This window comes from Dromiciops gliroides, chromosome 2 (genome assembly GCF_019393635.1).
Source record: "Dromiciops gliroides isolate mDroGli1 chromosome 2, mDroGli1.pri, whole genome shotgun sequence".
NCBI classification, from domain to species: Eukaryota; Metazoa; Chordata; class Mammalia; order Microbiotheria; family Microbiotheriidae; genus Dromiciops; species Dromiciops gliroides.
In genome coordinates, this window is record NC_057862.1 from 474,129,584 (window position 1) to 474,153,021 (window position 23,438).

At 43.5% G+C, this 23,438-nt stretch overlaps 1 protein-coding gene across 1 annotated transcript in view; it reads right to left on the bottom strand.

The window, feature by feature from the left end:
- The window catches only part of ALK (ALK receptor tyrosine kinase), a 1,073,674-nt gene that overhangs the window by 185,369 nt on the left and 864,867 nt on the right, over positions 1 to 23,438 (bottom strand). Inside the window, exons 6-8 of the mRNA XM_043982018.1 lie at positions 14,811 to 14,942; positions 7,569 to 7,700; positions 3,092 to 3,192 (exon numbers count right to left, since the gene is read on the bottom strand). Coding sequence (XP_043837953.1) covers positions 3,092 to 3,192; positions 7,569 to 7,700; positions 14,811 to 14,942 — 365 coding nt within the window. The remainder of the gene's footprint in view (positions 1 to 3,091; positions 3,193 to 7,568; positions 7,701 to 14,810; positions 14,943 to 23,438) is intronic.

Genomic DNA, 23,438 nt, shown 5'->3' on the forward strand with positions numbered 1-23,438 from the left:
GGAGATTATGAGACTTAAAATGCTTCTTTCTATGTTGGTTCCATGTTAGTTATTCATTTAGTCTTTTTTGGATGAAAATATTTGCTCAACATTGGGAATTCAGAAACTCATCAGTACAAGAAAATGTGGTTGGAAAATCTTAAAGCAAAAAAGCCAGAAAGCTTAGACAAAATCACCTCAGCTCCCTTCTGCTTCATTAGACCAGTTGAGCTGAGCTTCAGAAAAGGCCATGAATGACAAAGATAGCTCAAGGCCAATGGGGGTGGTGTGTGTGTGTGTGTGTGTGTGTGTGTGTGTGTGTGTGTGTGTGTGTACACAAACAAACCCAAATACCTGATTGAGGTATTGATCATCTTTAAAGGCTATTTGAGAAACCATCAAAGATTTTCAAAAGCAAACAAACCATGACAATAAAAACAACCCAACCACTATATAACCTTTACTTTGATACTATCGCTAAAGAATGAAGTCCATATTGAAACCACTGCATAGTATCTTGAAAGAATAAATACTTCCTAGGATGCTCATTTCCTGTCTGCCAAGATACTGGGATGAATTAACCTTAATCAATCAGAACCCTTTATTATTCAGCTATTATGGACACTTGAGGGTTGCCTCCTTCCAAGACACTTATTTTAAGCCATATGGGGAGCCCCATAATTGGCTGGATGATCCAGTTCAGGTAATAAATATCATTTTTCCAGATCACAGGGTGAGTGCTTGGGAGGGAGGGGAGTAATTTGTGGAAAGAAGATTTCAAAGCATAGCAGAACAAATCCCTCTTGTTGTTCCTAAGATACTGTATTAGGAGCTGTGAAGGAAATGAAGAAGTATAAGAAGACTTCATTCCCATCCTTAGGGACCTCCTGAGCCAGTTCTGTAGATGAGAACTATGACTAGGATTTAAACATTTAGTTTGATTTAATTTTCCTAGGCAGGAAAGGGGGGTGGAATGCTTGAGTTGTGTCTAGCTCTGAAAGGCATGTACCTTGAAAGATTTCTGTTTGAATGAGGAACTGACCTGTGCTGCTGGATAGATGGCTCAATATTTGGAGTGGTGGCACCAATGGGTGGGAAGGGGTTGCTCCCTAGGACAAGGGTATTGTCTCTGAAGGAAGATCCTGAAGGAGGGTGGGGAGCTTATGTAGGCTACAGTCATCTGGGTGGTTGGGGAAGGAAGCATCCTGGGAATATCTGTGCTTTCTAAATTTTGGACACCTTAGGGGCAAAGCCCTGGTTGCTTTGCTCTGGTTTCACCTCTTCTTTGGATTCTGCTCTCCTTCTTCTCCCACCACTTTCATCATGTGATTCCACTTTAGATAAAGGACAGAAAGGGGCCATCTATGTGGCTGGTGCCTAATTAAATTAACCAAGGTAAATTCAAGTAGAGGTCTTCCTCCTGACTTTATAAAGCAGCAATTTTATTCCATCCATCGACAAGAATTTATTAAGCACCTACTACATGCAAGACACTGCTAGTCCCTGGGATGCTGTCTTAAGTTACTTCAGCAGCAGTAAAAGGAATCAGCCACAAAACCCCCTCTGGATTTAAATGCATCCTTTCAAATGGAAAGGTTATGTTTTAGAGGAAAGGTATGTATCAAGCAACTTTTGATAAACCATTTCTTGCACATTAGGGAAGTTTGATGTTAAAAGGAATTTTAAAATGAATTACTTTGTAATCCATCACTTTTATTCTCCTGATGAATTGTTCCACCCTCCCCCCCACCTTTGTGTTTGGTATAATTCTGGATAAAGCAGAGTACATCTATTTCTAAACCAGTCAATTATCAAGCATTTACCATAGTAAAATACAAAGCAGTAGCTGAGTCATGTAGGGATTTTCTGTAGTGTAGGTAGGTAGGTAGATACATCCTATCAAGCCCAAGGTTATTTACCTGATAATATCAGTTATCCTAAACACAGCTGAAAACTAGGAAGATTTTTAAAAAATTCTCTGAGCAGCTAAAATAGACTTTACAAAGTCCATGTCCTTTATTAATCAATAAGCAAATATTAAGCATTGGTCTGGCTTCCAACCTACATCTCACAGCCATCATCTGAGTAGGTTGCTCCTGTGGAGAAGAGACTGATCTCACCCACCAACGAACTGCCACCCAGAGGGCAAACAGGCCAGCCTGGCTGAGGCAGCATGGCACCCCGAGGAAGAGAGAGCAGGAAGCATGTGCCTGGCAAGTCAAACCATCACCTCCAAACTCAACCATTATCTGCGCTAGGACCTTAATGGAAATAGTCCAGGTCCCTGAAGCCAAGAGTCCTGGCTTTCGCTCAGTACCTTCAGCCATCATCCCTAGAAGCAGCCCCTTCAGAGATACAGCTTGGCAACTGCTCCTGCAAATGCTATAGACACCCCTTTGGAAGACTCCAAAATGAAAGCTCTTGTCCCCAGAGTCCCTGATACCATCAAATAGTTCAACATCATAAACTGGTATGATTTCATTAGTGCAAATGACTCAAAGAAAGAGTCATTATCATTTGCTTTGCCACTATACCCCAAGGAGCATGGAACTCTTCTATCTGATTTACAACTGAAACCTTCCGTGCATAGTGTCACCCCTGCTAGAATGTGAGCTTTTGGAGAGTAAGGACTGTCTTGCTTCTCTACTTGTATCTTCAGGACCTGGCATAGCACTGCGTGCTTGGCTCACAGTAAATGCTTAATTAATGCTTACTCATTCATTCATTCGTTTATCCATTTATCCACTTACTGGATGCCAAGGAATTCAATGATGCTGTTATGACCCTATGGTCATAGAGTTAGATTTGGGAGGGATCTGGGAGACCATTTTTCTAGTCCAACATCTCTCATTCTACACATGAGAAGACTGAGACCAAGAGATGAAATTACTTGGTTAGTATCTAGGAGAGGTACAATACGGTACTGAGGTGGGGCTTGGGAACATGGAGCCATGACTGACCAAAAGCCATCATAGACCTATACCAAGGGGATAAGCTCTCCTTTTCTCAGGATGATGGCCCTAGCCAGCTTTTGCCTGCAGGCATTTTTGGTTTCATGAAAACCACTGTTTGGGAATTTGAGACAGAGAAATGGGGAAACTCTGGGGCTTACCTCACAAGGAGAGTTCTTCATTGGTGCAGGAAATATTTTGCTGGTCAGGACCATTGTTTCTGCTGGGCTAGCCTTGCTAGTGTTAAACAGCATTGTGTAGCCTGTGAGGAAAGGGAATAGTAGATTATCATCAAGAATGGAAAAGCATGAATATGTCTTCAATTCAACGCACATTTATCAAGTACATAGTATGTGCTAGGCAATGAGATAATTGCCAACATAAATATAACAGTCTTTGCCCTCAGGGGCAAAGCTTAGAGGATTTGGGTCTAAATCACAATGGAGTGTGAAAATATCTGAGTCTACATATCATAAGAGAGACACAGAGAAAGTACCAGGGGAGGTCAGGAGAGTGGGATCACATCACTATTGGGAAAGGGGAGGAATTAGGAAATGCCAGATGGAAGAGGTTGGCATTGATCTGCTCAACCTCACATGTAAAGGATGGGTATGATTTCAACTGGCTGTGGTCACAGAGCAGGAATGAATCTTATAGGTGATCTAGCTCAACACCACTCATTTTACAGAGAAGGAAACTGAGGGCCCACAGACATAGAATTTCACATTGAGAGACCTTACAGAGCATTTATCTGGTTTATCTTCATCATTTTATAGAGAAGGAAGTTGAGGCCTAGAGGGATTAAGTAACTTGCCCAAGGTGACACAGGTAGCAAGTGGCAGAGCTATCATTCAAACTCATGTCCTCCCAACTCTCCCTGAAGCTTTCTGTGGACTGTGCTGTGATGTAGGGGTAGGGATGATGGTACGGTGGGCAGGCAATAATGGAGATACTGCTTCAGGCTGGTATTAGACTAGGCTGCTAACATTTCTAACTACTTTGGTTTGACTTGGCTGTCTCCAAACCAGAGGGCATTATTCATGAATGTGTGTGACAAGTGCTTACACGTCACTGCCATCAACACACTAAAAGTGGATTATTAAAAAGATAGATTTCTAAACTGCTCGGGTTATCACCTTCATCATCCTTCTAGGAAATCAAATTTGTTTATCTCCTGGGCTTCTAGCCTCTCATCCCTGCCTGCCTTTTAGTACACTGTATACTTGGCCTGGTCTCCACAGAATAATATAGCATTAGATAAATCATTTAACCTATATTCTTCATTTGTGCCTAAGACTTTCATGGCAAATCTCAAAGGCACAACTCCCCCCCCCCCCCCCGTCGCCCTTGTCTCAATTATCAAAGAGCACACAAAAATAACATTTCCAAACCTCATTCTAACCATTTGCTTCAGCTCTCTTTACTGCTGAAGGTTTTTACCAGAATCTGCCAAGAACAAACTGGAGGCTATCCAGAGGAGAGCGATGAGGGTAGGGAAGGAGCTAGAAATGATGTCATTATTGAAGGACATGGGGATGGATAGACAGGATAAGAGGGGTCTAGGGAGGATGGGATAGGGGTATATGTGTGATGGCTGGGGTGTGTGACATTTCTGGGCCTCAGTTTCCTTCTTTGTCAAATGACTCTAATAAGGACTAAGGACTCTTTCAGCTCTAAATCTATGATCCTATGGTGACTGCCTGTTGAAATCTTACTCATTTTTCACATAACATTGGTTGAACAGATCATTTTTGCTAGTAGATCACATTTGTCTTCAAATATCTTCCATATATGTCATGTGGAAGATTAACCTGATTTATTTATGTGGCTCCTCCAGAAGATCAATAGGTAGATGGTATAGAGAGGCAGAATTAGGTTCAATTAAAAAGTGATCCTTGTAACAATTGTAGCTGTTTGATGATGGAACAGGATGTCTGGTAAGGTTATAGAGAAACAGGAAGAGCTATCTTCCATTAATGTCACAAAAGGGGCTGCTTTGTTGATTCCTGTACATCTTATATGTACATAGCCATTTGCATGTTTCATTTGACTGTGAGCTCCAGTTCCTATGTTTTGCCTTTTTTTTTTGGGGGGGGGGTAACTCTGGTGCTTAGCATGGAGCCTGGCACACAGCAAGTGCCTAATTAATGCTTGTTGATGGACTGAATGGATGAATGAATTGGAGATTGAAGATTCTAGGAGCGTTGGAGTTCTGATCTCTTCTCTCTACCTTCTGTCAGAGATACCATCAGGTCTCATAGAGGAGTTGGGAGACAGAAACTGAAGCAAGAGAGTCTGGCTAATCCACATATGGAGAATTTACATTCTGGGTAATCAGATCCTGAAAAATAAAGAGTTACTCAGCTCTCTCTCTCTCTCCTTCAGGGTGGTTGGGGATGACTTTAGCAAAAACCTAACTTCTGATAGATACAGACGTGTTAGCTTGGGATCTCTGGAGACTAAGAATAAACTTTCCATATATTTAAAGGAGGTAAATGGGCTATCTGGATGCCTTAATTGTACACATTTAGTATAATTGTTATATGTTTACTACAATATTAATTACTATTATTAATATTAATCAATTAACCAATAAGCATCTATACATATGCCAGGTACTGTGTTCAGCATTACAATCGCAAGAACAAAAATTAATAAATGTCTCAAGGAACCTACATTTTATTATTATATTTTAAAACCCCCGCCACTACCATGAGAATCATAGTTTTCAAGGAGCATAGTGTAGTGGAAAGAGATCCAGATTTGGAATCAGAGGAGCTGAATTCAAATCCTGACTCTGCCATTTACTACTTGGGCTATCTAGAGCAAATCACTTAAACTCTCGGCAAAATGAGGATGTTGGGCCTGATGAGCTTTAAGCTGTAAATCCATGATCCTATTCTCTGCTGTCATTTCTGCAAAGGTGGAGGGGGTTTCTGCAAGAAACCAACCAATGAGAAATTATAGGTTGCTAAACCCAGAGGTTTTATTTCTCTTTTTTATCCCAAGGAGGAAAAAACCAACAACTGTAGATCCTGAGGAAAGTAGGGTGAGGTCAGGCCTTGAGACTTGTTCTCAGGAAGCAGTCTTTCTTTTGTACCTGGGATGGCTCTGCACGGGAAGCCTACGTTCACCTCCCAGGGCAATGGTGGAAAAGCCCTAATGACCTAGGGTCTGTCATAACCATCTGTCAGGTCCTGTCAGATTAGTGCTATGGCAGCCCTTTGCTTTTATGTGGGAAACAGGGTGAGAGAAAACTGTGCAGACCACTTTCAAAATTAAGTTAAAAGGTGTTTTTTCCCCAATCAATGAAAGTCCTCCCCCTCCCCACCCCCCATTGAGAAAGAAAGAAAGAAAGAAAGAAAGAAAAAAAACAACCCTTGTTCTAAACATGGATTGTCAAACAAAACCAATGTCCACATTGGCCATGTCCAGATAAATATGTCTCTGATTCCTTTACACTTCTATCAGGATGCAGGCAGCCTGAGTTCTCTGGCTGGTCATTACACTAATCAGGACTTCCTAAGTTTTTTTCAGAGTTATTTGTCTTTACAACACGGTTGGCATTGAACAAACTGTTCTCCTGGTCCTGCTCATTTCATGCTGTATCGGTTCATATTGAGCCAAGCAGGATGGTGATGGATAGTGGGATTACAGATTTAAAATTGGGAGAGACCTTTGAGACCATCATTTTCACTGCTCTTGATTTAAAGTGATTTGCCTGAGGTCACACTGATAGTAAGTGGCAAAGACAAGATTCAAATCTGTTTCCTACCTTCTATCTACATGGAAGGCAGATTAGGCTTTTTCTGTTGGCCCCCAGAGGATGTAGCTAGAAGCAATGGGTAGAAGTTTCAGAGACAGATTTTGACTTGTCAGGAAATACTTCCCAACAAATGAGGTGTCCAAAACTGGGATTGGCTGCCTAGAGAGTCAGTGAGTTTGGTTTAATGTATTTCAATAAGTCTTTAATATCTATTCTTTTCAAGGAAATAGAAGTTTTTCCTCATTAAAGGTTTTTAAGTGGAGTTTGGATGGCCACTTTGGGAGTGTATGGGGATTCCTGTCCAGGTGTGGGTTGGACTAGCTGACCTCTGAGGTCTCTTCTAACTCTGAGATTCTATGATTCTGGGACTGAGATTTTTAAGAGCCTGATGGGGTGGAGAGCTCACAGAAATGACACTAACTCCCCCTGGGAATGGGAGGTTCTAAATCTGATGTCTGCTTCCCAAAGCAAGACACAGGGCACTGAGCTAGTAACATACAACCTTCCTGTGCTCCAGTCTGCCCACTCCCAGGAACCACACATCTATCTCATCTTTCAGTTAATTCCCATGTCCCTACCCTTGTCAAGTTTTTCCTTTAGCAAAGCTCATAAACACATTTGGACTAATCAGACAATTCTGTAAGCCAGAAATGAGCTGAAGGAATAAGTAGGAATTACACACAGTCATTCCAAGGGGGAAACTTGGCCAAGTAGAAGTGAGATTATCTGGACCCGAGCTAGCCCCCATTATCTAAGTTATGAAAGTCTCTAGTTCTATCTTTAAGCCATCGTTCCTTGTCCTGTACCTCATGATATGATGGGGATCTTGGAGGGAGGTATTGGGTAAGGATGTGTGTGTAGGGAAACAGTACCTTGGTGATTTGGAAATGGGACATCCTCCAAGATCCCGATCTGCCACTGAGGAGTATGGGGCATGGCCATGCCCTGAATCCAGCCACAGTCTCCATCCTCAAAGTCACAATAAAATCCATCTGGGAGTTTTTCTGCAAGGAGAAAGGAGAGGTAGTGAATGCAATTCCAAATTCCAATTAAATTTCAATCCAAGCCATGCTTATTAGGTATTAATAATAATAATATTAAGTTATCTTCTAAGAGAATGCAAGGATTGGCTTGTGTTTCTGTTTATATCCTGGTGCTTAGCACAGTGCTTTTCACATAACAAATACTTAATAAATCCTCATTTCTTCTTTCATTCATTCATCTACTATGTGTACTGCATTATGATAATAAGCATTGGAGGTGCAAACATTAGCAGTCTCTTTGTGATATCTTAGTACTTCCTAATAGGGAAGAAAGGCATCTTGTAGTCTAATTCACACAAAGCTGTAAATGAATTATGGTGCTATTGATTCATTCATTTATATAGTCAGTCACTTAGCAAGCATTTATTAAGTGCCTACTGCTAGGCACTGGGTAGATTACCAAGTGTCTGCCTTTTAAAACAGAACATCAGGGAGAAGACAATGCTTAGTTCAAGGAAATGAGTAAAGTAACTGTGGAATTCCCCATCATGATGGGCAAGTGGGGAAAGTGTTTTTCAGCAGGAAGCCCTTCACTGGCACACTTCTAGTCATGCCCCAGAAGAGACATCCTACTCTGCCTAAGTGGAAAACTAGCCTTACAAATAATCCTTTGCTCCTCTTCAGACTTTCCCTGGGTCCAGTGCCATAAAGTGAGATCCACATAGGTGTCTTCTTCATGTAACCTAGCATGGTGTAGGTGGGAAGAAAATGTGAGCAACTGGAGTCAGGCCCTTGGGTTTGAAATGTGGCTCTTCCATTTACTATCTCTATGATGTAAAGCAAGTTACTTTCCTTATCTGGACCTCAATTTCCTCATCTGCAAGATGACTCAGTTGGACTAAGTGACCTCTAAGGTCCTTTCCAGCCCTGGATCTAGGACCTCTGTGCTAGAGGGCTGACTCTGAGAAGTGAATGCCTGTGAATCGGTCCTGGATTCCTGGTTCACATGTCGCCTTATTCATAGGCTCTGGGATGGATCCTGACCTGGATACAGCACGTCCAGGAGGTAGCAGGAGGGCCAAACTGGTGAAGAATGGGCTTCAACAGAAGGGATGGCACCACATTCTTCCACCCAGAAAGACAAGTTAGCCCAAAGCACAAATAATGTTCCCTTTCCCCCTTCCTTCTCTGCTACCTCCTGACAGAGAGGGGTCCTCTCTCTTCCTGATCATGACAGGGCTTCAGTGAATTATTGCTCATCCTTCCCAACCTCCGGCCCTGTTTTTCTGGGCTTTTCACACAGAGGCATAATCATAAATTAAAACAAGTTGTCACTGACTTTGAACATCTCTTACCATTTATATCCCACAGAAGAAATCATTTCCTCCCTAAGCCCTGTGTGAAGTTCCTCTGATGAAAAATCCAACAGTAAAGGAAGAAATCTTTCTGTTTTATTTTTTATTCCCCCTCGAGGGGTCCCCCATCTACTTCACTTTGCAGCAACTAACTGGTAGCTGGAAGGAACCCCTGCTGTGGTATGCTCTTCAAATACAGAGCTTCGCCAGACAAGCCTTCCAAGCTATCCAATAGGAGAGCTGGGGCTCTTGGGAGAGGGGGGAAGGAGGCTGAACCAAGGTCCCCCCTTCTCACTAGCTTGGTCAGCTGACCTTCTGCCTTCTGCTGGTGATGTGGGGTCCAAGAATGCACCCCATCTTCTGGAACAGAGGTACCTTAGGCAGAATATCATCATTAGGAGATCTGGCATCTCATCTTGGGTCTGCTACTTGCTAGTCATGTGACTTTCTCTAAGCCTCAGTATTCTTATCTGCAAAACCGGCATACTAAGAGCCACCTAACCTAACTCATAAAGTTGTTGTGCAGATCACAATGATAAATTTACATAATAATGAAAATACTTGTAATAATAACAATAACTAGCATCCACATAGCAATTTAAGGTTTAGAAAACATTTTACAAATATCTCATTCTATTCTCTAAAGAACCTTGGGAGGTAGATATTACCATCTAATTATTTTACAGATGAAGCAAATGAGGCTGAAGAGGTTTAGTGTCCAGGGTCACACAGCTAGAAAGTGTCTGAGGTTGGATTTGAACTCAGGTCTTCTTGATTCCAAGCCTCCCACTCTTATCTACTGCACTACCTAGCTGCCTCTTTGAAAAGTCAATATGTACAAATGTATAAACCTGTCCATAGCCCTGGGGAGGTCACTAATCACTTACATGAGAGTGTTGAACAGAGATAATGGATTCTAATGAGAGGCATTGTCTTAAAAAACTCCTAATCTCTTTAAAATGGTAGGAGCTGGGAGGGATAGTAGAAGACATCTAATCCAGCTTCATTTTACTGAAGAGGAAACAGTAAACAGGTTGAGAGATTTGCCTGTGGTCAAATGGGTAGTAAGTGGCAAAACTGGGATTTAGACCTGTGTTTGGATTCTCAGCGCAACACTCAGTCTGCTGCTACACCACACCTGTCTTCCTCCGTCTAGATAATATACAGTTGTATGGTCTGTGGGGTTTGCAGGATGGACTCAGACTATAAGCCATCCATAGGTAGGACCCCTAGTTTAATGCAGCATTTCTCAACTTTTTATAGACTCCATGGATAGGCTAGGTAGGGTAGGGTAGGTAGGATAGGAGAGGATATATTGGAATGGAATATCCTAATACAGAAACGGGAAGTCTTGGAACTACTGAGGGACAACTGCTGGCTAGGAGTCATTCTGAGAAACATTACCATAGGCCCTTGGTCATCTTTTGCTGGACTCTATAGCAGAGGTCATTGTTTGGTACAGAATACCAAGTAGAAGCAACTAAACATTTGGAATACTGGTTTTTATTTATTTAGGGCTTTAGACTTTACCAAACATTTTCCCCCTAATAACTTAGGAAGAAGGTGATGTAAGTACTATTATGCTCATTTTACCGATGAGCAACCTTGAGGCTCAGGGAAATTAAAATGACTCATCCAATGTTACATAGCTAGGAAACTGGTAGTGCTGCGACTCATACCTAAGGCTTCTAACAAGTGTCTTTTTTATTTTTTAAAGATTTTGCAACACTCTATTGTCTATTAAACTAATAAAGCCAATGAATTTGCCACTGAGATTTTCTGTGATCAGTCCTAACACGAGAAACTAAAAGATGATGACAACTATGTTTTTATAGTTCATCAAGGTTTTCAAAGTGCTTTTATATATATTATGTCATTTGAAGCAAGATGGGGGTGAGAAGGGCATGGGAGGAAAAACGAGGCAACAAGCCTCAGTTTCCTCATTTATAAAGTGATAGGGCTAGACTGGGTGACCTCAGAGATAGCTCGTCCAGTTCTAGAACTAGATATATGGACCTGTGAGCCAAGGGTTTTTGTGTTATTTTTGTTTAGCTAGACTTTCAGCTCAAAACAGAGAGGGCTTGATGGTGAAAGAACGCTCGCCCTGGTTTTGTTTTGTTTTTTGATAGTTTTCTACTTTTCTTTTTTGCTATATCTTTTTTTGTTTGTTTTTGTTTGGTTGGTTTTTTTTTTTTCAGGGCAATGAGGGTTAAGTGACTTGCCCAGGGTCACACAGCTAGTACGTGTCAAGTGTCTGAGGCCGAATTTGAACTCAGTTCCTCCTGATTCCCGGGCTGCTGCTTTATCCACTGTGCCACCTAGCTGTCCCCTTTGCTACATCTTTTGACCCAGCTTTTCTTTTATGTGGTTGAGTGTTCTTCGGGAAAGAGATGCCATCTCATTGATAAGAAACAGTCTCTCAAGTGTGGCTGAGTAAGCTGGCATGGCAAGGGGCTCTCACCCTCAATGCCTGCAGAGAGACTACCCTGAGCTCCTCCCTGTATCCCCAGGACTAGATCCCAATTTGGGAGAAAGCTCATGGGGCACTCAGTAATAGACTGACTCCAGCAGGCTCAGACTTCTCGTGGTTTTGTCCTTGACTTGCTGTGTAACCCGGAGCAAATCAATTACCTCCTCTGTGCCTTGGTTTTCCAGTCTGTAACAAGACATGACAAACTTGACCCACTTCCCAGTGGGGCAGATGGTGAGGAAGAAGCAACACCAATGGATGCCCAAAGCTTTGGAAATACAAAGCTTCATGCCATTGTTAAGCGAGGCTTCTGAGAACACTGAATGGATAAATACATTCACACATCCTTCTCCCCTGCTGGGCGACAGTGTCTGTCTTCATTTTATGAGAGCGGATGAGCACAGTAACCTAAGCTGCAGGAACTCTATTCCGAAAGCAGTGAACCGGAACTCTGAGGCAGCAGCAGTTGTGAGGACTTCTAGCAACCGGTCTTTATTGAATGTTTTAAATTAAGAACAATGTCATAATGTGGAAGCCCGGTTTCCAAATTTTGTTTAAAAATGAGCTTCTTTCTGAATTACAAAAGAGAATTCTCTTTTGGCTCCTTTTAAAAAACAAATAAATAATGGGCTTCTTTGAAGGGGAACCTGATGATTGGGTAGGCTGCTAAGAGCTGCCTTGTGGATATTTGGCCCAGGCTACGGGTATCTGTCTGTCCCACCAAAGGGAACCAGATGCAGAGCAGAAACGGGTGATCAGCTTAGATCATCACGGGTTATGGGAAACGCAAAATCAGGACTTTTGAGGTTGAGGCTGTCCATCATAAATGAGCTGTGGTGTATTGGGCCAAAGCAGATGGAATATTATTGCTCTATTCTGGGTTACTGTTAGCAGAGGTATGGAAAGACATCACGGAATCATTGATTTAGAGTTGGACAAGGCACCAGAGACCATCTAGTCCAACCTTTCTTTTTAGAGATGAACAAACTGAAGCTCAGGGAAGAGAAATGACTTGCCCAAGGTCATACAAGGTCATAAGTAGCAGAGCCAGGATCCGAACCCAGGCTCTCTGACTTCCGTCCAGCAGTCTTTCCACTGATCCAAAATGAGTTTGGGATTACAGAATTACTGATTTAGAGTTGGAAGGGCCTTTCAAGGTCACCTTTTCATTTTACAGAGGAGGAAATGGAAACACAGAGGTTATGACCTTGAGAAGGTCACAAGAAGGTTGAGGAAGAGCAGTTAGGTGGTGCAGTGGATAGAGCACTGGCCCTGAAGTTGGGAATTCAAACAAAAACCAAAGAGTTCCTGTCCTCCCTCAACTACTTTGCCATCTGCTGAGAAAGAGGATGAACAAATACCGGAATGAATGAATAAAAAATAAATACGAAATTAATTTTTTTCCCTGACCTGTAATTTAATAAAGATGCTTGGTGAGCAAACTCCACTGACCAATGCAGAGATCCTCAAACATACTGAAACCTTATAGTCTTGGGAATATGCCTGGGGCACTAAGAGATTAAAAAATCTGCCCAGGATCATTCAGACAGGGTTCACAAGTGGTAGGATTCAAAGCTAAATTCTTTTGGATTCTGAAGTTGCCTTTGTACCCCCTATGCCATTGTGGTTCTCAAAGATAAAATATACACAAAGTAAATAAAAGGTGGGTTGCGGGAGAAGAGGACAGGCTTGGCAAAAAGAAATATGTTTACACTGTAATAGGAAGAATTCCTCTGTGGTTTTATAGAGAGTGTGGTATAGGGGCAAGACAACTGGATTTGGAGTCAAGGACTCCAGGTTCAAATCCTATCTCTGACACTGTGTGACCTTGAGCAATTCACTTAATGTATCTGGGCTTGGGGCTGGATTAGATGGCCTCGAGATTCTTTCTTGTCAGGGATGGGTGTGCTGGTAAGTGTTTTTTGTTTTTGTTTTTTTTTTTTAGTAAGGCAATTGGGGTTAAATGACTTGCCCAGGGTCACACAGCTAGTAAGTGTTAAGTGTCTGAGTCGGGATTTGAACTCAGGTACTCCTGAATCCAGGGCCGGTGCTCTATCCATCGCATCATCTAGCTGCCCCCTGGTAAATGTTTAAGGACCATCTCTCCAGAAAAAAAAAAAAAAGGATGCAGGACACAGTTTTAAAGTTTAAACTCCATTAACATTTTCTCTATCACTTTTTTCAGTCTAAACAATCATCAGAATGATAAATCAAGTCCTTATTTGTAGCTTTGGCTGATTTCTAAGGTGTAAATGTTCATGATGAAAATTTAACAATCAGCTCTCAGGAGCTCTTTTGAGCTGCCTCCAACACACCCCTGCTTCTATTGCAAAATCTCTAAGTCAGTAACCAGTCTAGATTTGTTCTCACCACTAGTTACAATGAAAATAGTAAGGATACGTGCTGACTTCTATATAGTTCATTAAGGTTTACAAAACACTTTTCACACATCATCTCGTTCCATCTTCTCAGTGAAGCTGATGCTGCTCCCAGTTAGTTGAGGGACCTTTGGAAAGTGGCTTTCTGAGAGCATGGAAGGTACAAAATACTATGAGGTTCTTTAAGTTACTGTACTTGGAAACTTTCCAAAGTGTTCAGTGTTCTGTAACTTACATGACTGATAGAGATAGTCTCCATCTTTTTTTGATCATGCCGCCCCATCAACGATCTTTTCCTCTTGGTGCATATGCTAGAGGTGAAGGAGGGGAGGGAAGGGGATTTCCCCAAAGGTGCTTCCACAGCTGCTGCTGTAGGTACCTGAGTTTCAGTCAGGTTATAATTGAGCTGAGGGCTGATGCCAGGCTCAGAAATTGGGAGGTTGGAAGTAGGGATGGAATAGGGGAGTACTGGGCTGTGATGGGTGAAGGTTAGGCCTGGTTGTACTGGAGATAAACTCCATAACTGATTATCACTGAGAGGGTAGAATGGCTCTCTGATGGGTCAGCCTCCCAGGAGGCCCCACCCATGATTTGGAGACAACTAAGTTATAGGATCACAGGCATTTGACTAAAATGACCTTAGTGATCACCCAGCTCAACCTCCCCCATTTTACAGAAAAGCAGCTAGTGACCCAGAGAGAAAGTAGCAGTCAGGCTTTGCTAGAAACCAGAGCTCTAACGGAGGCTCAGAGATCATCCAGTTATAGATATTCTGCTACTGAGGACATGAGCGTCCTAGAGAGGCCCTTTGTTCAAGTTCAGACCGGTAGTGAGGGATAGAGGGGCAAGGGTTGTGATGGGGGTGAGGGAGGCTAGAGGAAGGGGAAAAGAAGAACCCAGAGTAGACCCCCTTCAGGTCTTTACTCACTGCACAGTTCTCCCTCGTCCTCCCCCTCGGTGCAGTCTCTCCGAAAGTTGCAAGCCTGCCCCAGGTGGATGGTTGTTCCATTCCAGCATGTAAAGGAGCTCTTCAGGGCCATTTTGGAGATGGGGGGCATCCCTGGGGAAGAGAGACACATGCATGCACATCAGTTTATACTGCTTCACACACAACAGTACCCTATGGAGGGGCCTCACAAGGCTTGGCTACAGGGTCAGCTGGACCATCGGTGCCCTTTGTAGCAACTCACATTCCATATAACACTTTATTATTTACATTACCGACACACCTAGCACTTAGCACAATGCCTAGCACATAGTAGGTGCTTAATAAATATTTATCATCTCCTAATAACCCTGCAAAATGAATTTTGGTCAGTCATTTCAGTTGTGTCCCTCTCTTTGTGATCCCATTTGGAGTTCTTTTGGCAAAGATTCTGGAGTGGTTTGCCATTTCCTTTTCCAGCTCATTTTACAGATGAGGAATTGGGGCAAACAGTTGGTGACTTGTCCAAGGTCACACAGCTAGTGTGTGAGACCAGATTTGAACTCGGGAAGATGAATCTTCCTTACTCCAGCCCTGACACTCTTATCTACTGAACCACCTAGTTGCCCATGAAGCGAATAGAACACACCATTATCTGCATTTTACAGTTGAGATAAGTGATGCCCAGAGAGATTTGTTGACTTGCTGAAAGTCACACAGCCAGTTAGTATCAGAGCTGGAAAAAGAACTGTATTCTGTTCAGGGCTCTTTCTGTTCCATTGACCAGATCTGTAACTAGGGTGGGGCAAATGGGACTTTCCCCCAGAAAACCAAAACTTAAGAGTGTGTTGACATCATTTACAATCCATCATCAGGTTAGAAACAGGTTAGCACCGAACTCTTGAGAAAAATGTATTAAATATTAAGGAAGGTACAAAATGGCCTTTAAGCAGAAGCTAAATAATCCCTTATTGGCTATCTTATAGTGGGGAATTCCTTTTCAGATACCCATTGGGCTAAGTGATTTCTGAGGTTCTCTCCAATGCTGAAACTCTGATTCTGCAATCCTGGGGTCTCTTTCTACCACCCACTGAATGGTGTCCCACTCTTGATCACCCTGTCCCCCAGAATAAGAACATGCTTCACGCAGCTTGGGTTGGGCAGTTAGTGTTTTGCATGCAAACTCCTAGTTACAAAGGCTCCGCCTCAGCTTCCTTACAGGATAAGGACTTGGCCACCACAGTACCTTCTAGGTCTGCCCATGACAGAGCAAACACAAGGAGCATAGAGGCACGGACCAGAAGCAGCACTGACAATGAGCATTCCTGGGATCATTAAGATGGTAGGGAAGCGTGGGAAGAGTTGGTCTGTGCTCACTGACCCTTCTGTGTCTCACTGGCTGATGTCTTCAGTGTGCCTGATGCCATCCTAAAACCCAGTTCTACCCATGCATCACAGCTATTATCAGTAGCTGTAGTGCAGAGAGGTTTTATTTTAAAGTACAAGGGGTATGCAGAGAAATTTTTTTGAGGCTGTTTGTCATTAAATTTGAATGAGGAAGAATTACATGTTTACTTTCATGAACCTTTCACTAAAATTGAGAATTTCCTTTAATTATGGATTTTAAGAAACTTTCTTCTGAGAAGGGATCCATAGACTTCACCAGACTATCAAAGAGGATTATGACACTAACAAGGTGAAGAAGCCCTGGGCTGGATCATCACAAAGAACCCTTCTAGCTCTAAAATGCTGTGGTTTTATTTCCTTCATCAATGCTGGGGCAATTGGCCTAGGTGAAGAGATAAAGTCAGGGCCAGCCAGTTAAGTTGACCTCCACTGCCCCTTCATCTCTTATTTAATTCAGTTTAACTATTCTTGTTGTTTAGTCATTTTCTGTCATGTCTGACTCTTCCTGATCCCTTTTTGGGGATTTTCTTGGCAAAGATACTGGAGTAGCTTGCCTTATGCTCTTCCAGCTCATTTTACAGATGAGGAAACTGAGACAGAGTTACACAGGTATCAAGTGTCTGAGGTCAAATTTGAACTCAGGGCTTTCTGATTTCAGGCCTGACATTCTATCTGCTGTGCCACCTAGCTGCTCCACAAAGTAAATAATGAAGAAATATGTTAGTAAAAGCCTCTTAGAGGTGGTGCTTGAGCTAAGCCTGGAAGACACCTATGGTGGGGTTTTTTTTGTGAGGCAACTGGGGGTTAAGTGACTTGCCCAGAGTCACACAGCTAGTAAGTATTAAGTGTCTGAAGCCGGATTTCAACTCAGGTCCTCCTGACTCCAGGGCTGGTGCTCTATCCACTGTGCCACCTAGCTGCCCCGAACCTATGGGTTTTAAGAGGCAGAGTTGAGGGACTAGGAAGAGATAGCCAGTGAAAACACACAGTGGATGAGATAGATTGTCTGGTAGGGGGAACATTAAGTGGACTAGTTTAGCTGGGATGTAAAGGGCTTGAGGCTTAGTGATGTGAAATCAGCCTGGACAGGTTGGCATTAACTTGTGAAGGGCTCTTAATGTCAAACATAGCTTGTAGTTCATTCTGGCTGTAACAGGGAACCAGTTAAGCTTGAGCCAGTTAGTGAGGCTTTGTGCTTCTGGGCAGGATGAGTTGGAGAGGGCTGAAATGAGGCAGGAAGACTAATTAAGAAGCTAATTCCGAAGTCCACCAAGAATGGGTGAGGGTGTAGCCCCTGAGTAGAAAGAAGGGGAACATGCACGAGAGGTGTTATGGAGGTAGAATAGATTAGATTTAGCAACTGATTGGATATGGTGGTTCGTGAGGAGGAGGGAAGGAAGACTTGATTTTTCTTCATCTTTACTTCTCCCATCTCAGGGTCCCAGGGCTCTATTCCTCTCAATTCTCCTCCAGTTGCCCAATGCCCCTGCCAACCATGTCCTACCAGGTCATGAACACAATAATCCTCTTATTTGTGATGAATTGAGGCAGTTTCTGGGTAACTGATCATCCCTTTATCAATTAGGCTAGCCAGCAGTCAACAAATTGATGGTCAGTGTTTTTTCTTGGTAATCAAAGCTGCCAAGGGAGACCCTGAAACCCTTCAATACCTTAGAAAGGGAATTTCCTTGACAAGGGGAGATCAACCTTGAATGCTGGACATTTAATGAGGAGGTGGGCTCAAAGTATTCAGTTCCTTCTACGGAGAACTGGCTTGATCATGAAACTCAGCAGTCTCCAACAATCTGGACCTCTCTGACTGGTTTTCTCCTTCATGAGCTGGGTCACCCTAAACTTCAATGGAGGAAAAAAGGACAGGAGTTCTTCCCTCATGGGAAGGGCTTCCACAGGCTGGATTATGTTTATATTCCAGACAGAAATGAGGTTCTTAGTTGGATGGGACCCTGTCCAAGATTAGAGAGCATGTTCCTTGGGGGCTAGGAGCAATCTCATCAATCAGTCATGCCCTTCAGAGACTGACTGACTTTAACAGGAGTTGGGACTTTGCAGAAAATAGAAGGAAAAAAGGTGGCTCACAATGAATAATTTGGCATTCAGATAACAGTAGATTAATAAATCCTCTCATTCTTTTGGCACTCTCCACAGAATCAGAAGGTTGACTTAAGCACAGGTGGTTTCCCTGCATCCAGAGAAGGTGCTCAGGTGCTAATCACCAGATGAGACAATGATGAGCTTCTGAGAGCCCTCCCTGTGAGAGCTTACATGGACCTATGGGAATGAAAGGAACAGGAAAGAAAAGCAGCAAATGGGGTATTGGTAGGGACAGAGCACTGTACTTGGAGTCAGAAAGAACTGGATTAAAATTTTCTCTTAACCATATCCTAGCCATGTGACCTTGGGAAAGTCATCGAAACTCTCTTAGGCCTCAGTTTCCTCAGTGGCAAAATGTGAGGGGGCATTGGATGACTTCTAAGGTCTGTTCTAGCTCTAAGCCTATGATCATACAATGAGTTTTCCAAAGATTTATGAAGCACTTATCATTTGGCGTGAACCATGCTAGGTATTGGACATACAAACCTGGAAAGCCAGCTAGTCTCTGCCTCCAAGGGACTCATGGGTTACTCCAGAAATGAGGCATGTACACAAATGACTACAACTACCATAACAGCAAAACCTCACCCAAAAGCAAAATTAAAATTCTACCACTCCAATGCACGAGGGAATTGCATAATATTGTGCGATTCCTGTTCAGAAATTTTCTTGTAGAAAAATGCCCAGGGCCAAAGTTAGCAATGAAGAATCAAAGAGACCCATTGCTTCCTTGTAAAGGGATTGCTCTGAGGCTTTTACATCATTTTTGTTTTGTGCTTTGATTCTCTACTTGTTGGTGATGTTGCCTGAGAAGCTCAAAAATGACATCTCCTTCCTGGCCGGGCAACTCGTGCCACTGGGTTCAGAGGGAGCCACCTTCCCCAGCCTTTGGACTGAAGCTAATGCCAATAGTTCTGTGTCTGACAGCTGGGAGAGTTTCACCTGGATCACAGCAGCCTCTGTGCTTGGAAGCAAGACGAAAGCCATGACTGACCAAGTGATAGATGCTTGCAATTATGTACAAGCCCCTGGGTGAGATGCTGGAGATAGAAAGATGAAAAAAATACAACCCCTGCCTTCAAGGAGTTTATAATTCAAAACAGAGGAACATCACACACACACACACACACACACACACACACACACACACACACATTAGTTAAAGACAAAGCAGAACATGACAGGGCAGAGGGAAGATTCAAACAGTGTGCTAGGGAAATGTGAAGCAAAAGAAAAAGCATATTTTAGTTGAAAGATCATGAATGGCTTCGGGAAAGACATAAATATTACCTGAGCTGAGCCCAAGATGAGGCAGTGGGGTACAGGGGAAAGTTGGCTGGCTCTGGAATCAGGGGAAATTGGTTGAAATCCCACTTCTGACACATTATTGGTGTGACTTTGGGGGAGTTGCTGAATTTCCCTGGTTCTTAGTTCTCTCATCTGAGAGATGAGAGAGAGAGAGAGAGAGAGAGAGAGAGAGAGAGAGAGAGAGAGAGAGAGAGAGAGAGAGAGAGAGAGGGGTGGACTAGATGGCTTCTGAGGTCTCCTCCAGCTAGCAATTCTCCCTACAGAAGCTGGATGGAGCAGTAGATAGTGCCAGGCCTGAAGTCAGGAAGACTCATCTTCCCGAGTTCAAATGTGACTTCAGAAACTTACTAGCTGTGTGACCCTGGGCAAGTCACTTAACCCTATTTGCCTCAGTTTCCTCATCTGTACAAGGAGCTGGAGAAGGAAATGGCAAAGCACTCCAGTATCTTTGCCAAGAAAACCTCAAATGGGGCCAAGAAGAGTCAGACAAGACTGAACAAAGTATGAGAGAGGACTAAAAACCTAGAGCACTGGGAAAGGCCTCACATAGGAGGTGACATAAGCTGCGATGAAACAAGGCCTCGAGGCTGGCCCCACTTTGTAGTACAATGGCACCACAGAGCTGGAAGAAGGCCCTCGCTCATGGTAGGGAGGTGGAACAGGCAGTTGAGCCTCCCCTTTCTTCCAACACACTTACAAAGGGGAGAAGGTAAGGGTGGGAAGAGGAAGGGCTATCTTCTCTCCATGCTCTGGATTCTCCTGTGCTGTAACAGTCAGTCTTGCAGCTTCTTCCTTACTCCTACTTTCTCTCTTTAAGTCAATTCACCAAGCATACAGTCAACATCTACTATGCACTAGGCAGTCTGTTAGGTTTTTTTTGAGGGGGGGCAGTGAGGGTTAAGTGACTTGCCCAGGGTCACACAGCTAGTAAGTGTCAAGTGTCTGAGGCTGGATTTGAACTCAGGTCCTCCTGACTCCAGGGCCGGTGCTCTAACCACTGCACCACCTAGTTGCCCCCGACAGTCTGTTAATTATTGGGCTTACGAAGTAAAAAATAAATTAGTCCTTGCCCTCAAGAAGCTTATAGGGGATGGATGGGGAAAATACAGATCCATATATAGACAATAATAAAGGTGATGATGGTAGCTAACATTTACATAATGCTTCCTATGCATCAGGCACTGTGCTAAGTGCTTCACAATTTTTCTCTCATTTGATCCTCACAAGAACCCTGAAAGGTAGGTGTTATAGTCACCCCCATCTTACAGAGGAGGAAACTGAGGCAAATAGTGGTCAAATGACTTAGAGCTCGTAAGCGTCTAAGGCTAGATTTTAAATTAGGTCTTCCTGACTCTAGGCCCAGGGTTCTATCCACTGCACCACCTAAATCCAAAGTAATTTAGGGTAGAGGTTGCACTAACAAAGAAGGGGATCAGGAAAGATCTCCTGTGTGAGGTGGAAATTTGATTGAGCGTTGAAGGGAACTAGAAGTTTTAAGGGGCAGAGGTCAGAAGGCAGAGCATTCTGGGTGTGGGGACAACCTGTACAAAGGCATGGAGGTAGGAGATGAGATGTCTTATACAAAGACCAGAAAGTAGGCCAGATCAAGTGGAAAGGAGGGGAAGACTTTTTCTCCCTTTTTTCCTTGATCATCGTGGCTCTCTGTGACTCTTCCCTCCTCCCAGGCCTTAACGAATCTCATTGCTGTTGCCCTGTGTCTCCCCCCCCCTTCTTACCACTGGGAGCTTGTGCTTAGGATCCATTTCATTAGATGGCTACCCGGTACTGCTGGCCCAGGCTCAGAACTAATGAGGCATGGCCAAAACAACCGCTCTGTCTTCTCAAGTTCCTTTTTTATGGGTCCCATAAATTTCAGAGAGGAAAGGCCCCCTAGTGAATTGTTTTAATAAAGGAAGCTGAAATCCCCATAGAGGGACCACTCTGTTACGAAAACTAGCTCTGGCCCCTGGTTTGGCCCCACTGGCTGCTGCTGGACTGTCCCAAGGATCAGGATGAGATGGGGCAAGGTTGGGATGGTGGGGGCAAGGGGGTGAAGAAAGACATTTTGGCTGGAGAAGCCAAGCCCAGATATAAGGTAGCTGCAGCCTTAGTTCAGGAAGCATTGGAGAAGATGATGGAAGATGATGATGATGATGGAGGGTGATAGAGTATGGGGAGGAGGAAGATGACTACCGCCCTTTCTATGAGGGTGACCAAGTACTTTTTTGTATCATCTCATTTGGGCTTCCCAATAACACTGAGAACTGCAGCGAGTCCTGCAGGAGTCATCATCCCCACTTGTCAGATGAGGCAGCTGAAGCTCAGGTGGCTTCTGTGAATAAGAAGAGGAAGACTCATAATTCTGGCAGCATGGCAGAACTCCCAGTATGGGAACTCCCTCCAGTTGTGATTCCTAAGCAGGTACCTAAGGGGGGATTTGAACCCAGGACGTCTTGACTCCCTGTGAACATTTTATCTCCTAGACCATGTCTACCTTGAATGAGGAGGTTTACACTAGAAAATATCAATCAAGCCCCTCTCCATCCCCTTGACTGTTCCAAAAGGAGAGAGACATTATGAGATCTCACATTTCTCTAGTGCTTTGTTATACAAAGCTTTAAAAAGCTGTAAAAGACAGGCATGGCAAAGACTTGTTATCCCCATTTCACAGAGGAGGAAACTGAGGCTGAAAACTCACAGGTATATAACTGAGGGGCAGCTAGGTGGCACAGTGGATAGAGCACCAGCACTGGAGTCAGGAGGATCTGAGTTCAAATCCGGCCTCAGACACAACACTTACTAGCTGTGTGACCCTGGGCAGGTCACAACCCCAATTGCCACACCAAAGAACCCCTCCAAAACAAAAAGAAAACCATAGGTACATAACTGAAAAGTGATAGAATCAGTACAAGAACAGCAACAACAAACAACAAAGTTACCCAACAGCAATTATAACAACAACAACAACAACAAAGTTACACTACAGAGCTGGATTTTCCTCCTGGCAGATTTTAGCAGCAAAATTCAAAACTGGGATTCGTGGCTCTAAGCTCATGATGCAATACTTTTCTCCTCAGGCACTGGTCCCATGGTTTTGGTGACTTAGACCTAGTAGACCCTAGGCCTTGATTGAAGGGGTTAGTTGGGCCAGGAGGGACTGACTGCCACGGCAATCGGAATAGGGGGCAGGGGGACAGCAAAGAGCTCTAAGCCAAGAGCCCCTTTATTGATTCATTGCCATAGGTATTGGGATCTGAAGCCCCTTTGGAAGAGAGCCTGGGGGTGTCAGAAGATGCATGTGAATGTGTTGCACCCACGGACAGTGGTTTCCATACACAGGCTGAGGAAACTGGAGGTCTGTGGCTTCACTCCTCTCATTTTACAGATGTGGAAACCGAGCTGAAGTACACTATACAAAGTCACGCAGGTAAAGAGTGTCAGAGACTGGGTTGAGAGTCAGGTCCCTGCTGTTGAGGGGATCCCTGCTATAGCTAGGAGCTGACCTCGATGACCTCTGAAGACTTTTCTATCCCAGGGATTCTACACAATGACTTTAGGGCTTTCTCTCTAGCCCATGCCACCCCAATGATGATTGGTCTTTGGGAATTTCTTGTGAGGACGGTCCTTGCATATGAGGAATGTACTTAGGATCTGATGTTTTGAGTTGGTTGGGGCCTCGGAAGCCATCTCATTTTATGGCTAAGGTAACCAAAGCTCAGAGAGACTGTTCAGCTAGTGCTGGAACCTAGAGTCTCCCGACTTCTAGAAGTAGAGCCTTCGTGTCTGTGACTTCATTTTTGTTGT